Genomic DNA, 16,529 nt, shown 5'->3' with positions numbered 1-16,529 from the left:
CTCTGGCCTGGTTCCAAACGCTACCCATGCCATCCAGGAGCTGACAGGCCGGCCTAGCCTTTCTAGTACCGAACCGTGAAAATCAGGGCTGTCAAACAGTAAGGACCAGGCAGACCCAGGGCCCCTAAACCCGCAGCACCTCATTTGATCAGGATGGCACAGGCTCGAGCCTCGTCTTCGGCCAGGTTCCTCAGATTCTTCTCAGATTCCTCCGAAGAGCTGCGGGGAGGGGAGCAGAGATCAGAGGGTCCTGGGACCTGGCCCTTCCTGGGGCCTCTGTGCCCAGCTCTGACAGAAGGCAGGCAGAGGGTAGCAGAGGGAGGCTGGGGAGGACCCAGGGCAGCCCCTCTGCGGACCCGCCCACCCGCCTCACCCCAGGAAATCCTTCACGTCCTCCACCGTGACGTCCCCTGTCGTGTCCAGCGTGGTGTCAGCACTGGTGGCCGAGTCAATGGACATGGGCGAGAGCGTGGCCTCGGGTGGCTCTGGGGTGTCTGCGGGAAAAAAATGATCGGGACCCCACCTGGCCATCTGGGCACCCTCTGCACTCTACCTTCTATCCCCTGGGGACCTGACTCGGCCCCAAACCCAGCCCACAGTGAGACTTGGGACTGCAAGCAGACCGCCACCTCCCCCCTCCCCCCATTCCTGCCTGGCCTGGCCCCCCCCAGGCTTCCAGCCTGTCCGGTTGCTGCCACCTACGGAGGCTTGCCCCCCGGCCTGCGTCAGCTGCGTGGATATCCTGCCGCTTTCACTTCACATCCAGCGTCCTTACCAGCTCCCTTGCTGCGGGCAGGACCAGGGCTTCCATCGCGGCTCCCTGGGGCCAGGACCACACCTGGGGTCCCATTAGCCTGGCTCAGCTTGGGCGACTCTCGGAGCCTGTGGCTGTAGAGATGAGGCCCCAATGGGTGCCACAAGCAGGCGCCTCAAGTCTCAAGTGCCAGACCCTACCCTCCCTCTCCTGGGGCCCAGGACCAGAGAGGGGTGACACGAGGGAGGGCCACCCTTGTTCCACGCAGGATCCGAGCATGAGGATGAGACCAGCCTTAGTGAAGGCCCCCTGGGCTGCCCCTCCCACGCACCTGGTGCGGGTGGTATCTCGGGGCCAGCTAATGTCCAGAGAGCAGAGCGGCTCCGTGATGTTCCGAGCACTCAGAGAGAAGCGTTCAAACTCCGATGGAGAAATCAGGTAAAAACCTGGGTGGGCGGGTGAAGAGTGGGGTGCGGTTAGGGGGTGTGACTGCAACCACAATCCCTCAGTGGCCCCCCCCTGGCCTGTGCCGGCCAGTCCCGAGCCCGCCCTGGGGCCCCTCTGCTGACGCTCCCCAGCAACTCTTCCAGCCCCGCTCAGGCCGCTTCTGCCCCCGAGAAGCCTTCCCCTCACCCTGGCCGTGGCGCGTGAAGACACAGGAGGCGATGCCGCTGATGTCCTCCTTCCGGATACAGGAGTAGTGTACCTGGGGCCGCAGGCCAGGCACCGAGAAGACGTGCACGTCGCCCAAGTTGGTGAGGCAGGCCAGGCAGGTTTCAGCGTAGTCCTCACAGGCCACGCTGGCAAACGTGGCAAGGGCCACCTTGCGCACCCGACAGCCCTCGTGGGCCGTGAGCTTGAACTTGGTCTTGGCGCTCACCTTGGGTAGTGTGAACACCTGGCGGCAGGCGGGCGGCCGGTGAAAGGGGCTGGCCCTGTCCGCACCCGCAGGGCCCGCCCTCCCAGATGCGGGCACCAGCCCCCGCCCCGAACCCGGCCTGCCAGCTGGGCCTGCAGCCCCGGCCGCCCGGCGGCCTCCCGCCTGGGCACCCTCTCCTCAGACTTCACCTAGGAGACCTCCCAGGGCCCCCCCATCTGTGGCCAAACCAGTCACACTGGGTTGTAAGGGTAAGGTGGCTGGTATCCACTCAGGTCACGAGTTCCTGCCAGACAGAGCCCTGAGGAGTCTTCAGAGGGTCCTGGCAGGGACTCGGTGAGGCAGGAGGGTCCTGGGGGGATGTGGCTGGCTGAGGGAGCGTCTGGGTTCTCCAGGGGCCATCTCTGCTAGTCCAGGGGCATGTGTCCCAGGCAGACAGGGGGTCTCAGCAGATGGGGAGCACAGTGAGGACAGAGTTCCTGGAAGGTCTAACGGTGTCAGGTGGGAGCCAGGAGGGTCGCCACGGTGGTTTACCTTGAACTGCTCCTCAGACGCGATGAGCACAGCGTGGCCGCCCTGCATGTCAGGCGCCTGTGCCAGATCCCGAGAGGCCTCATAGGGCTCGGGCAGCGGGCGGCCGCGCCCATCCAACACGGCGATCGCCACCACGGGTGCACGGTGCATCAACTGCACCTCCTTGCCCAGCACGGCCTCCACCGCCCGCTCGGGTCGCTTCTCGCCACCTGCCGCGGCCGCCGGCACCTCCAGCGCGTAGGCAAACACGGACCCCGAGTTGGTGCCTGCCCACATGGTGGGTCCATGATGGGCCGCTGCGGGACGACGGGGGCTGGTGAGGCGGGGTGTCGGCCGCATGATACAGGTTCCTCCCCTCCTCTCCGGATACCCCGGAATCAGTTCTCTCGTGTCCCACGCCTCCCCAGGGACCTCAGAGGGCCTCAGGCCCGAGGCACCTTCTCTATATTACTGACGAAATTTGGGGCCTCAGATACAGTCCTCCTGCAGAAGTGGGAATGGCCTCCAGGACATCTCGAGGATGTCAACAGGCACCCAAACTAGACCCTGATCTCTCCAACCCCATCCCACTGTACCCTCAGCCCCCATTTCAGGAACAGAGTCCCCCCGCCCCCCCCCCATGCAGCTCTGACACCCCCTCACCATATGCCATCACTAGTCTTACTGACAGACTTGGAACCAGCCCGCACCCTGCAGATGCGTTCCGGCTGGCCGCAGCCCACCCCCCTGCCATGTGCTTTCGGCCCAACAGCCAGGCGTGGAGTCCTCGGGGCCAGGCTGGAAAGAAATGAGGCCTGCGGGACGCTGTCTAGCCAGCTTTCCCTGTGTGGGCTGAACCTCTGGGGAAGGTCCTTGGTGGAGAATCACAGCTCAATGTCCAGGAGCCAGCAGGAGCCAGAAGAAGCCAGCAGGAGCCAGCAGGAGCCAGCAGGAGCCAGCAGCCACTGCTGTGTGCCCTTGATGAATCGGTGGCCTCAGCAACAACCACCAGGGGGAGCCAAACCCCAGGGAAAATAAGCAACTCAAAATGTTGCCCAGACCTAGGACACCCAGCCAGCTGGGAACCTGAACGCCCTAAGCCTTCTCGTGGTGACAGCGGAACAAGGTAAAGAGCCTGGGGCTACCATGTCCAGACTCTGAGAAAATCCACTGGATCAAAGATCCTCAACAAATACATGACATCAGAAGGCGGGGGGAGGGGGAGGGGGTCCCTGCTCGGATTCGGAGCCTGAAAGTCACATCAGTGAAACAACCAAGTGCAGAATGACTAGATGCTGACCCAACATCAACTATAAAAAGGCACTTTGGAGATGAAAGGAGAAAGCCACCACAGCCCGAGTGTGACAAGAGACCGGATCAGCATCGGTCCCGCGGGGTGCGATGCAGGCACCATGGCTGTCGCTTATGTCTGTTAGACACACGCTCAAGTCCTGATGTACAGATATTCATTGAACATGCTCCAGCAAGATAAAAGCCACTGTGGGGGGGGCGGGGGGGCTGAGTGGCTTCGTCAGTTAAGCGGCTGCCTTCAGCTCAGGTCATGATCTCATGGTTCATGGGTTCAAGCCCCACAGTGGGCTTTCTGCTTGGGCTTTCTGCTGTCTGTGCAGAGCCAACTTCAGATCCTCTGTCCCTCTTTTTCTCTGCCCCTCCCCCACTCGTTCTCTCCCTCTCTCTCTCTCTCTCTCAAAAATAAATAAAAATTTATTAAAAGCCACCGTGTGGGGCGGGGACGGTGCAGCAGCAGATGGCTGGCTGTCTTTGTGGGGCGACTGCACTCCTGTTGTTGTGTATGGTGAAAATTCTCCATGATACGAGGTAAAAATCCATCAGTGAATCAGTCAATAAACCAGACCACATCGGTCTGCAGAGGACCGTCCCGGGGCTCCCACCACTCAGGGCACTCGCCACTGCAGAGTGAGGTGGCCAGCACCCAGCGTCTCCCCAGCCTCCCCCTCTTCTGCAGCCACCACACCCGGGTCATCTCCCCAACACATACCCAACTCAGCCGCTGGCACTGGCTGACCCCCACACTCTCCGCCCCCAGATCTTGGGCTCCCTTCTCCCTCTTCAGGTCTCAGAGGCCCGGCTCACTCACCAACCCCTCACAGTTGGAAGTTCCAGGGGGGACCACTTGGGGTGGCCGGGGCACTGTCGCCAGCTCAGTCCGGCGCATAGGGTGCGCCTTCCAACCTCCCAGACGGCGCGGTCCCACCCTTCCCCGTTTCCTAGATGGCCAGCTCAGGCCCATCCCCCCAGCCCGTCCCCCTGGCCTCACCATCTCGAAGGAACGTGTCAGCGAAGTAGAGGCAGCGAACAACACCCGAGAGGGAGTCGTCGGCAGAGCGGGGCTCAATGCGGCGCTGCACGGGGGTCATCTCCACGTCGTGGGGGCAGGCCTGCTCGGCCAGCTGCGCATTGGCCTCCTGCAACTGGAGGGGCACAGCCTCCAGAACTCCGCCTCCCCAACCCCCTCTGCTCCCATACAGCCTGGCGCCGACATCCCAGCACCTTCCCCGGCTCATCCTGATCAGCGGGGGGGGGGGGGATGGGAGGGGGGCCCAGGGGCCGGGGCTACTGAAGGGAACAGACGCTTGGCTCTCGGAGCTGAGGCTCCACTGCTGTGCCTGGCCCCAGCAGGCAGAGAGGTGGCATCCGGGCAGCGCAGCCCCGCCTCACCTTGCTGTTGGCATTAGCGACCCGCTTCTTGCCCGAGACTCGGCTTTTGCGGATGCGCCGGAAAGACTGGCGCAGAGACTTCTTGAGCGACTTCACCCGGGACAGCGGCCCTTCCATGGCCAGGGAGTCGTTGGGGTGCAGGGTGCATCTGGGGGCAGGCAGGTGCCAGTTGTGCCACGGAGCAGACTCCCGGAGCAGCCGCCGCGCTCCTGCCGGCCCCGTGGCTCAGGAAGCCGGAGCCCCTCTGCCCCTCGCGCCCAGCAGCCGGGGGCGCTTAACACTCTACCAGCAGCACTTTTCATAAGGACAGAGCTGCCAGCGGGGAAGGCGACTTTAAGGTCGCCCTACCTGCACCATGTCAGATCTCAGGGAAACTGAGGCCCAGACAGGTGTGGGGAGACACCAAAGGTCTCCCAGGAGGCTGGGGCCAGGTGCAAGTACAGCCCCCGCTCACCGGGCTCCGGGCCCACCACACACACACCTGGCCAGCACAGGGCTCTTGCGCTGGTAGTCGAAGAGGCCAAAGCCATGACTGGTACCGAAGGCCACGAGGCTCCACTCGGCATGGAGCGTGACAGCGGTGACAGCAGCTGGTGGCAGGCACTGAACCAGCACTCGGGGCTGGAAGCCAGCGGGCCACGGCAGTGGCCCTGTGCGCGGACTCAGCCGCTCGTGGCCCTTCCACGTGAAGCCCTCTCGGTCCTGGAGGAGGTCCACACTGGCCACGCTGACCGCCTGTTCTGATGGCACATCACTTAGCTCCAGCACCAGCACCTGAAAACACAGCCATGGCAGGGTGGGGGAGGGGTCAGTGTGGAGGACAGGACTACCCGGGCCCCACCTGAGCCCGCAAAGCCACCGTTAGGCCAGTCCCAGTACTGTCTCTCGTTTATCCGCTTAACAAGCACTCACTGAAAGCCTAGTGTATACCAGGGCCTTCAATGAGCACTGGGGAACACAATGGTGACCAAGACCAGCTGGTCCTTGCCTTCCAGGAGCACAATATCCCACCCCTGCAAGTCTCTCTCCCTTTAGCAATGAGCATACATTGAGCACCTTCTGCATACTGCACGAGTCAGAGGGGAACAGCAGTCACCGAGACCCACTGGCCTTTGGAGCAAAGCACCCCCCACTAGCCTGTCTCCCACTTAACGGTAATTACCCACTGAGCCCCATATACCGTGTTGAGTGCTGGGGCACGGCAGCGACCCAGACCTGCTGGTCCCCACTCTCAGTGCTCACCTAACACCCGTGCTCCCGCCCCTGGTGTGGTTCCCTGCGGCCAGAGCTTGGACTCCAGGCCTCCTAGAGGTTCCACCTCCCCGGCTGGCCTCACCCCAGCCAGCCCCACCTGCAGCCCCATTCCCATCTCCGGGCTTTTGCGCATGTGCGTCCCCCGCCACTCCACTAGACCCTCTAGGTCAGGCCCACCTCCTCCAGAAAGCCCTCTGAGACCCAGAGCCGGGGGCACCTCCGCCTTACCTGGCCTGCAGTGCCAGCCACCACCATCTGGGCTGTGTACTTGCAGAGCGCCACCTTCTGCACGCCGAGCCGAGGATCGTCGCTGTAGGGGTCAAAGCAGCCCACCTGCGGGGCGGGATGGAGCGATGACATGGGGCAGAGCTGGGACCAGGCTCCCCAGGGCCGGGGCAGGGCCTACCTTGCGAAAGGGCGGCCAGTCGTCCTCAGCGGCCTGGGCCAGGCTGTCAGCGTGCTCGCAGTCTGTCTGGAAGAGGCCAGCTGTGCTGAGCTTGTAGAGCGGCCGCAAGGCCACACCAGATGCATCCCAGAAGCGCACGGTGCCGTCCTCGTGGCTGTAGGGAAGGCAACATCAGGCCCACCCCGGGTCCCCGTGCACCACCCCCATCCCGCTGATCCAGTGACCACGCGCTGACCACCTACTACGTATGCCAAGCACTGACCAGACTCCCACTGCACACAGCAAACAGGAGGCATCTACTGTATAGAGCAAACACATCTTGAGTGCCTACAGTATGCCAGACCACATGCACCGGGGCCCCTCAAACAGGGTGAGAAGGTATGGAAATAATCACCAGTGTGACGAGGAGATGACAGAGGAGATAATGCAGGGAACAGAGGACTACGGGCGCGTCCAGAAAAAGCGATCGGGCGTTAGCCATAGAGCAGAAGGATCATGAGGCATGAGGCAGCCATGTAGGCAGAGCAGCAGGAAGCCTGGGGAGGCTGGGAGGAAGCAGGGAGGGGAAGCGGGGGGCAGGAGCAGACAAATCTGGGGTGCAGCCTCAGGACACAGCTGCAGAGCCCACGTCAGGGACCTTTGGGCGGTGGTGGGAGCCCAGAGCCAGGGCGAAAAAAGGTGTGTGAGTCTCTGGGGCTGGTTGGGATACCTCCAAAAGCTCTGAAAGCCATGATTAGGAGCTCTCAAGCAGGATAGGGGACACTGGAGTCAGAGGCCTGAGGGTCCCAGCACAGGCAGGGGCAGGGCAGGAAGTTGGGGCCTGAGTCACTGGGCACGTCAGCGCCCGCCAGGCCCAGACTGGGCTCTCTAGCACCTGCCCTGGGCAGATGAGCGTGGGCCAGCCCAGATTTTCCGGTCCCAGGGCAGGCCGGGTGGGTGGAGCTCAATTCTAGACCAAAAGGCAGGGCAGGGCGGGGCCTTTAACCAGGGCCTAGGGAGGCTTCATCCCAATCCACCCTGCAGGAGAGGGGAATGGCCTGGTCCCACCAGGGCTGGGGCCTGAGTCACCAGGCAGGTCAGTACCCACCGGCCCAGGATGGGCTCTCCTGCACCTGCATGGGCCGCACCACGCTCCATTTGCCCAAATACACACGCGTACACACACACATACACACACACATGCACGCACACGTCACACCTGTGCTTGGCCATGGAACACATGTGTCTGCCTACCCAGTCAGCAGTAGCCCCCGCTGTGATGGCTCCTGGGCCAGGTTCCGGCCCCCGGTGATGGGCCAGCTCTGGGAGAGGGAGGCAGAGATGTGGAAGCGGAAGGTCAGGACAAACACCTTCTCTCCTCACCTTCAGCATGGCACCCGGGGCCCAAGCTGCCTGAATTCCCCGTGTACACCTGCTACATCCCCACCTCCGGGCCTATGCCTGCAACACCCTCCCTCCCCATGTCCCCGCCCCTGCAGGAGGCCCTGGGCACACACCGAGGCGCTGGAGGCGGGCTGGGGGCTCTGCTGCTCGCCGGCGCTCACAATGCGGGCCCACAGCTTGGCGGGGACGTTGGCGACATGTGCCGAGCAGGTGATAGCAGATGAGTGCAGCGGGGCCAGGTAGGGGGCAGGCACAGCAGGCCAGCCAGGCGTTTGCAGGTCGAGCACCACCAGCTCCTCTTCGAGCAACACAGCCAGGGCCTGGGGCTCGTCGAACTCTGCGGGGCGAGGGCTGGGTGAGCAGAGCCACGGGGGTGGGGGGTGGGGGGGGGGCGGCGCAGGGCATGGGGTGGGGAGGGCAGGGCACACACCGTCCTCGGGCCGTGTGCTGTGAACTGTGAAGAAGTCGATGATGCGGGAGGTGAAGTCCAGCGTCACCAGAGTCTCAGCCCGGAGCACACTCACACAGTGGCGGTCACCGTAGCTGGCGCGGGGCATGCCTCCACTAAAGATGATGAAGTGGTCCCTGCACGGCAGGCGGGGAGCCACGTGAGCCACCCAGACCCCAAGTGCACACTGCCCGACCCAGGGAGAGCGCTGCAGGACATCCCTGTGCCCCAGAGCCCACCCTCCTCCCCCCTGCAGACACAGCCCCCAACCCACATCTGAGAACCAGCTCCCCACCTACCCAGATGCACAGTTTCGCCACAGAATCTTGTTAATGGCTTTGCAGGGGAAGGGGCCTGGAGGGGTGGGACAGTGTCGGGCTCATTCGCTCACAGGGACCAGAAGGGCCCCAGGTCACATTTCTCCAAGCTTCTCCCGTTCCTGCTCTGCCTCCATCATCCTGGCCTCACAGCTGCTTCCTGACCCCGAGGGGAAGGCCCACTGCCCAACCGTGCCCCCCAGCAACCTCACCTTCGAGGACGTGGCTCGGCATGGCATCTCACACAAGGCCTCCTGGGTACCCCCACCAAGGCCGGGCAGCCCCAAGTGCCTGAGCTCGGGGTCCCCGGTCAACCCCACGCTCAGGTGGCAGGGCTGCCCTCAGCCTCCCCAGCACTCACCGTAGGGCGTGGTGGCTACCGTGGGCTGTGTCACGGGGGAGCCGCCGGCACCCGCAGACCAGACGGCGTAGCTGCCGTCACTGTGCGAGCTGACCAGCGTGTTGCCGCTGCGCTCCCAGCACAGGCTCTCCAGCTGCTGCAGGGGGGTAGGGGGGGCAGTGTGAGCAGGGCCCTAAGCAGAGGGCCCCGGCTGCAGGTGCCGGCCTCCCTCACACACCTGGTTCCCCAGGAAGACACGGTCCGCGCACTGCGCCGCCCTGTTCCAGATGACCAGCAGGCCCCGGCTGTAGCCGATGAGGATCTTGGTGGGGTCCCGCAGGTGTCCTTGGAGTGACTCCACGGGGCCCAGCGCCTTCCCACACCGGTAGTCATCTGGCACGCTGCAGAGGGGCGCAGGTGAGCCGGCAGGAGCACCACCCGGGCGTGGAGAGGCTGCTGGGAGGTCCGCCTGCCTCTTACCTTCGAAGAACGTCGTCCGGGGCAAGAGTCTGCCCCTCGAGCAGCGTCAAGGTGGGCACGTCCAGGAAGAAGACGCTGCCGCCCTCGGTGCCCAGGGCCGCCAGGTCACCGGCTGCCAACAGCAAGACCACCGTGACACGGGCGAGGCTGAGCAGGCTACTGCAAGGGATGAGGGGAGTGGGTGAGGGCGCAAGCCCGTCCGCCCGCTGAGGAGTGGTGTGGAGGGGGCTGGGCTGCTACTGGCAGCTCATTATGGACCCTCTGCGCTCACAGAGGCCGGATTATCGAGTGGGCTGGCTGGCGCACTGGGAAGGCGAAGGTGGTGGCTGCGGGCATCACAATTAGCTCACTCAATTATTCATCAGGATGTTGGGAAGGAGAGGGATAAAAATAGGCTCCTCAGGTCTTGGAGACGGGCTCCCGACCCCTCCCCCTCACTAGGAAGGAAGGTAGGAACCAGGCCAGTGCCCGGGCCAGGACCAAGGGCTCTAGGACACACACAACCCTCCTGAGCCTCACCCAGGAACCCTGTCGCCAGCCTCAAGATGTCTCCCTGACTTTGCAGGAGGGCCCCAGATTGGACCTGGCCTGCAGAGGATGGGAGACCCCAGGAGTCCACCCCCGTGTGGTGAGGGTGTCACCCAGCCCCCAGGAGGAGTAGGACAACTCTGTTTCAGCAGGGCCAGACCGAGAGGCCCCTTACACTCTCACTGGGGGTCTAGGCCCATGCCACTGACCTCTGGAGCATCCTGCTGGCACCTCATACAGCCTGGGACGATGCTCCTTGCCCCCCAGCTGCCCTTTCACCCATGTACATTATCACCCATCGCCCCCTCCAAACCGTTAAAGGCCCCAGCGGTCCCCAGAGCATGGACACTACCTGCTCACCTCAGACTTGGCCAGAGCCCCCTATTTCACACCTGCAAAATCCACAGGGCACATCTCTCCGGGCCCCGGGCCCAGCCCCAGGTACCCTGCCACCCCGTATCCTAGCTTGAGGGAGGCTTCCTACCCCCACAGCACCTTTGCAAGGTTGGCTTCCACAACCTCCCCCGGGCTCCCCCTCCCACCCCCTGCGCCCGGCAGCTGGTCCCCAGCCAAGTCCTCCGGTACCTGGCACAGTCAAAGCCCGGCCGACTGGGTGGCTGGAAGCTGAGTGCTTCCTCCAGGTGGGCGCAGCCATTGTGGTGGACGATCTCCCAGAGATGCAGGCTGCTGTCGTCCAACAGGGTCAGGAGGCGGCCCTGGTGGATGAGCAGAGACCAAGACTGGGCTGGCCTGGGATGGAGAGGGCGTGGGGGCCACGGGAGCCAGTGAGGGTGGAGGCTCACCTGGCCAGGCAGGAAGTGCATCTGGGTGACAGTGGCCGTGTCTCGGTGTAGGCCGGTAAACTCCACGCCAGGTGCACCGTAGCTGAGAGCACAGGTCAAGGGCAGAAGCAGATACGGGAGATCCTCCTTTCTGAGAACGATTCCAACGGGCCCCAACCAGGCCTGCCTACCCAGAAGCCCTCCAAGGTCCAGATGGGACCCCTCCCTGAAGAAGCACTGTCCTATCCCCCCAAGATATCCCCAGGCTCAGCGTGCAGGCTCCACTCTGCTCCTGCAAGTCAGTTACTTCCTCATCCGTAAAATGGGCTAGTGAGTGCCACTCCCACCTTGTAGGGCTGATCCAGGGCAAGTGAGAATAAAGACATACCCAACACAATTGGCCCAGGCCCGGCAGGCAGCCAGGGCTCTGCCCTGTGTTAGCCGTGTGCGTGTGTCTGTGTACATAAGAGCTGGGCCCCCCAGGTTCGGATCATACAGGCAGAGACGCCAGGCCAAGCCTGGGCACGGAAGTCTGGAGCAGAGGAGAGTCCAGGCTGCCTCTTCCCACAGCTCCAAGCCAACCTCCGGCTATGGGCAAGGAAACCAACCTCCCTCTGGGGCACGCAGCCAGCAGCCCCCACTGTGACCAGGGAGAGGCCTCAGCCTGCCCATTTCACAGACAATCCGCAGAGGCTTAGATTGGGTGACCCGCTTCAAGTGTCTGGTGTCAGTGCCAGAGTCACAGCAACACCAGTCGGGCAGGGCCGAGGGGGCCCCAGGAGGGAGGGTTAGGGAGGGGTCAGCGTTGCCCAGCAACAACGCAGGAGCCGGTTGCTTTGGAGCTAGAGTTGGGATTCCCTGCAGGAGCCAGGAGAACACAGAAGAGGGGACAAAAGAGAGGGCAGGAGCGCTGGGCGGGAACCAGGGTTGCCAAGGAGACGGGCCACCCTTGAGGGGGAGGGGTGGCTTCTGTGGCCAGCCTCAGTTTCCCGACCCAGGGCTGGGAGCTAGGGTAGACCGGGGGAAGGACTGAGGGGACAGAGGAGGGCCCCAGCTTCCTCCGGGGATGTCTCCTCGCCAGTACATCAGGTTCTTTGTGAGCAGGAGGAGCCTGTGCGTGAGACCACGGAGCGACAGCTCAAGTGGCCAACAGAGTCCCGTGGAGCAGGGCACTGAGAAGAAGAAAGGGCTTCGGGACCACGATATACCTGTGAGTCAGGACAGCACCACAAGGAGTGGGAGCTGGCCAGGAAGTGCATGCCCCCCCAGGGCAGGTGCGGACTTGGGGGCAGGGGGTCCAGGCACTGCCCCCTCCCCACCCCCTTCCCTGCCCCACCAGTGCCTCAGGGGCCCACGGGAGAGGAGGGGCATCCTGGCCCAGCCACACTCCCTGGAGAAGGCAAACTCACAGACCAAAGGCCCAGACGCCCACCCCTATCTGGCCACCCAGCCCTGGGGTGGGAAGACCCCCATCCCCACCCTGCCTCCTTCCAGGCACTGACTCATCTTCCGCCAACCAGTGTCTCCAGCCAACCAGTGTCTCCAACGAGGGTACTGAGAGCCAGAGGGTCCCAAGAGGAAGGGTGAGGGTGGGCACCCCTCACCGAGCCGCCTCCAGCCAGACCCCACACCTCTGTCTCCCCACCCAAGGGGCTTCCCCGAGGGCAGTGGGGGTGGGGTTCTCCATGGCAGGCAAGGAGCATTCAGCTGCTTGCTTGCCCCCACCCCACCCCCACCCTGCGCTTGCAGGAAAATGCCCGCTTTGTGCGGCTCACACGGCCCATTGTGCAGCCGCCAGCATCCAGGTGGGGGCCGCGCCGCGCTCACCATGCTGAGCCTGGCACTGCCCCCAGCCCCTCAGCCGAACACACGTGTCTTCACATTGGCATACGTGTGTGCCCAGTCACCAGGGCAAGGCCCACTGTGTAACCCTGGCCCACTCAACACCTTTGCTGGGTACCGTGCGTGGTTAGCCTCCTGGCCTGGTGTCCCCAGTCAATTAATTGCTGGAACGATGCTAGGGTCGCCTAGGTAACTGGCTGGCTGAAATGCAGCGATGGACAGCTGTGACCACCGCAAGCAGACCCCATCCCCCCCCCCCCCCCCAACCATCTCCGCGAGGAAGAGTCTCAGGGCAGAAGCCACACCACCAACCTCCGCCAGGATCGAGGCGCCTACTGCGGCCTCTCAGGCCAGCCCCCCTGCCCCCCCACCCGGCCCAAGGAGCCCACGTACAGGGAGCTGCAATCAGGAGCTTCCGAAGGGCCCTGAAGGCCTCAGTTCCCAAAGGATACATCTTGACGGCCCCAGACCTGGTGCCGATGGCCATGATGCGAAGCTCCGGGTCAAAGGCCAGGGCGCTGGGCTGGTTGGGGAAGCCATGCTCCACGGTCTGTGGGGGAGGGGAGGGCAGTGGCATTGGCACAGGCACAGGCACGGCAGCCCCTGGCCCACCTGAGTCCCACCCCAAGGCAGCCTCCAGACTATGGCAGCTGCAGAGCAGGACTGGAGCTGGTCCGTCTGAGCTCTGTGCCTCAGTGTCCTCGACTCTGAAACAGGTGTTCATGTGTCCCGTCCACACCACAGAGGCCCTCCCCCTGCCAAGCCCCTGTCTTTCTCAATACCCGTGTCCGGCCCGCTGTGTGCAGGGCTCTGGCGACAGAGAGAAACAGGACCAACGGGGTGCAGGCACAAAAGTCAACCCTACCTGTCCCCCAGAGCAGGGTTCTGCATCCCACTTTTAGCGGTGAGCCACCATGCTGTCCATAGTCTCATATGATGTCCCTGGCACTCCCCACAGGCCCCACATGGAGATCGGAGGGCAACACCCAAGATCAGCTAGGTGGAGGCTCTTGACCCTCCCCCTCCCCCGGGGCCACTCCTCTTGGCAGGGCCAGTCCCCCCGAACAGACCCCTGCCCACCAGGTTCTCGATCCTTCCTTCCACCCACTCGTGCTTTCCTCGGTTTTCCCACATCCACCAAGGAGCTCCTGCTCATCCCCAGAGGCCCGGCTGGAGGGGCCCCCACCCACTGTCCTCAACACCAATGTGGGACACCGCATGTGGGTCCAGGTATCTCCTGACCACTGCCTCAGCAAGACACACATTTCAGAAGAAACCCTGGTCGCCAGGCCTGTAGCCCCGGGCCTCCACCAATCCAGACAGGGACTGAGCCCTTTATGCAGCCTGCATGGGCTCAGGCTAGTCACAGTACTCCCCAAGCCTCAGTTTCCCATCTGGGCACGAGGGGCAGTGCGCCCAACCTGAGGACAGAACAGTCCGTTTAGCTGGGGGGTAGAGGGGAGTGCTTCCCTTCCCTTCCCGCCCCCACGCTAGCATCACCACACGTTTGCTAGATCTGACCATCTGACCGTGTCTAGCCAGTCCCGACCCTCTGCTCAGGACCCTCTCCAAGCTCCCACCTCACCACCTGGCCCCTCCCTGTCCTCTTCTTCCCACTCTCCCCCAGCTCACTTGACTCCGGGCCCAATGGCTTTCTGCTCTCCTCCAATTTACTAGGCAGACTCCTGCCTCAGGGCCTTTGCATCTACTGTCCCTCTGCCTGGAACGTGCTTCACCCAGCACTGCCCAAAGAGGGGTCCTTCCCACCATTCAGGTCTCAGATCGGGAGTCAACTCCTCACAGCCCTCCCTAAGCCACCCTGCTCTAGCAGCCTCCCTGTCCCCACACTCCACACCCTCAGCCTACTTTATCTACAGCACTGGCTGTTATCCAAGCTACTGCACGTTTTACTCTTTTGCTTTGGCTTTTCACTGTCTCCCCCACAAGTACATGAGCATCCTGAGTGAAGAGGCACTTGTCCCTTCTGGTCACTGCGGTGTCCCCCATACCTAGAAGGGGGCCCTGCACACAGTAGGAGTTCAGTATCTGTTAAACTGACATAGAGTGGACATCCCACAGGCACCTTGTGGGCAGGGCGGGGACTTGGATGTGAGACTGAGTCCAAAGTCCAGGCTTGCTTCTGACTCCCCTGCCATCGCTTGGGAATGTGGGACCCATTTATTCTCTAGTGATCGCCTACCACCTCCTCTTGTGACCAAGCCCCTTGCCCCAAACCACACCCCTCCCGCCAATGCTGCCCACTCAGAATGGGGCCTCACCCTCCTTAGCAGGGAGCCCTCGGCTTCTACCAACCCAGGGCCGGCCAAGCGGAGCCAAGCCTCTCCACCACCTCTCCTCTTCACACCCTGACTCAATGGCTAAGGAAGTGACACCTTAACACATGCCTGCCGCCACCGTCATTCTCTCGCCTCCCAGGGCTTCGCCCTCATAGCCACCCAGCATAGGAAGGGGGCCATCGGGAGACCCTGGGCACCAGCCTCCCCTCTGGGCCCCTCAGGCCCCTGGCAAGTGCTCAGCTGCCAAGTCTGAAGGTCCTGGCAGCCTCCCCATCACCAGGAAACCTTGCCTGCCCTGAGAGACATTCCCACCTCAGCCACTGCAGGTCCAGTCACCCCAGGGCGTTCTCCTGGACGAGAGTGTCCTTGCAGTGCAAGGGTGGGAGGAGGTGGGGGCTGCAGGCAGCCCCTTTCCCATGGCCCCTCTTGCCCCACCTGGGGAAAGAAAGGAAGGAGCAACCTTCCACCCCCTCACCTCCACCTTGGCTCAAAGGCAGGTCAGCTGGCCCATGTGATACAGGGAGCCAGAGCCCACAACCAGGTGGCTCCATTTCACAGCAAAGGAAACTGAGGCCCCGCACACTGAAGGGTAGTTGAGTACAAAGCCAGGCATCTTCCTTGGAGCCCCCAGCAGCACAGGGCAGGTCAGAGCCCCACAAGGCAGAGCCTAGGGCCTTGGGGGAAGGAAGGAGAGGAACATGGAAGGGATTTCCCAGCCCCACCCCCCAACATCTGCCTCTCCTCCTCACCCCTCCCCACTGGCCTGGGTGCAAAAGAAAAACAAACTGGGGCCCTGGGCTGCCCTCAGGGCTGAGCAGGGGCTCTGAGAGCCCCCAAAGGAAGAGAAATAAAGAGACAGAGAGTGAGAGTCGGAGTGAGAGTTCTAGAGACCGCACAGGGACATATGCAGGCAGAGACACACGCAAGAAAAGACCAGCAAAGACTCACAGATGCAGAGACAGAGAGATGAAGGGAGACAGAGAAGAGGTACCCAGAGATACACAGGGACAGAGGTAGAGACACCCCCCACTCCCCGGATACACAGGCATAGGCTGAGGATAGGGAGGTGATCACAGGCAGAGACAGGGACAGAGACCCAGAGACAGGCAAAGAGTCGTACAGAGACAGAGACACACAGACCCAGGTAGACAGAGACCTGCAGAGCCAGGGCCAGTGAGGCCCACAGAGACCCGGACAAGCTGACTCGGAAAGTCCGCGAGAGACCCAGACCCACCCAGAGTCCGAGAGTGGAGCAGGGAAAGAGGCGAGAAGCGGGGCCCGAAGAGGGGCGAGCGTCCGGGCCCCCGCGCCCCGCCCCAGCTGGGCGCCCCCTCCCCCCGAGCCCGACGTGGCTCCGGCCCCCGGGCCCCCGGCTTGGGCCCCCGGCCCGCCCCCTCCTGCCCAGCCCGAACCGCCGCCACCGCCGCCGCACCTTGTTGAAGGCGAAGAGCTCCTGCTTGAGCTTCTCGCGCTGCGGGTCGGCGCCCTGCCGCCGGAACCGAAACTTCATCATCTTGCGTCCGGCTGCCGGCGCCGCGCCCGCCGCCGCCGCCGCCGCCCGCAGGATGCGCCGCGCGGCCCCGCCGGTCCTGAGGCGCGGGCGGGGCG

At 63.4% G+C, this 16,529-nt stretch overlaps 1 protein-coding gene across 2 annotated transcripts in view; it reads right to left on the bottom strand.

Annotated features, from left to right (window-relative positions):
• Positions 1-16,529, bottom strand: part of LLGL1 (LLGL scribble cell polarity complex component 1) — a 17,712-nt gene extending 1,183 nt beyond the window's left edge. The window contains exons 1-22 of one of the 2 annotated variants that reach the window (XM_053893501.1): positions 16,354-16,529; positions 13,077-13,174; positions 10,804-10,885; positions 10,586-10,716; positions 9,473-9,631; positions 9,231-9,393; positions 9,014-9,149; positions 8,635-8,689; positions 8,318-8,472; positions 8,001-8,224; positions 7,738-7,805; positions 6,505-6,658; positions 6,327-6,431; positions 5,326-5,618; positions 4,845-4,992; positions 4,444-4,597; positions 2,166-2,461; positions 1,388-1,652; positions 1,086-1,200; positions 776-888; positions 374-494; positions 140-219 (exon numbers count right to left, since the gene is read on the bottom strand). In XM_053893501.1, coding sequence (XP_053749476.1) covers positions 141-219; positions 374-494; positions 776-888; positions 1,086-1,200; positions 1,388-1,652; positions 2,166-2,461; positions 4,444-4,597; positions 4,845-4,992; positions 5,326-5,618; positions 6,327-6,431; positions 6,505-6,658; positions 7,738-7,805; positions 8,001-8,224; positions 8,318-8,472; positions 8,635-8,689; positions 9,014-9,149; positions 9,231-9,393; positions 9,473-9,631; positions 10,586-10,716; positions 10,804-10,885; positions 13,077-13,174; positions 16,354-16,434 — 3,195 coding nt within the window. In that variant the 5' untranslated portion in view covers positions 16,435-16,529 and the 3' untranslated portion in view covers position 140. Of the gene's footprint in view, positions 1-139; positions 220-373; positions 495-775; positions 889-1,085; positions 1,201-1,387; positions 1,653-2,165; positions 2,462-4,443; positions 4,598-4,844; positions 4,993-5,325; positions 5,619-6,326; positions 6,432-6,504; positions 6,659-7,737; positions 7,806-8,000; positions 8,225-8,317; positions 8,473-8,634; positions 8,690-9,013; positions 9,150-9,230; positions 9,394-9,472; positions 9,632-10,585; positions 10,717-10,803; positions 10,886-13,076; positions 13,175-13,489; positions 13,619-16,353 lie in introns of those variants that run through there. The other variant, XM_053893502.1, reaches the window with a different exon arrangement.

This window comes from Panthera pardus, unplaced genomic scaffold, assembly GCF_024362965.1.
Source record: "Panthera pardus isolate Hobbes unplaced genomic scaffold, ASM2436296v1 HiC_scaffold_3, whole genome shotgun sequence".
Taxonomy (NCBI): domain Eukaryota; kingdom Metazoa; phylum Chordata; class Mammalia; order Carnivora; family Felidae; genus Panthera; species Panthera pardus.
This window is presented reverse-complemented; position numbering and strand designations above follow the sequence as displayed.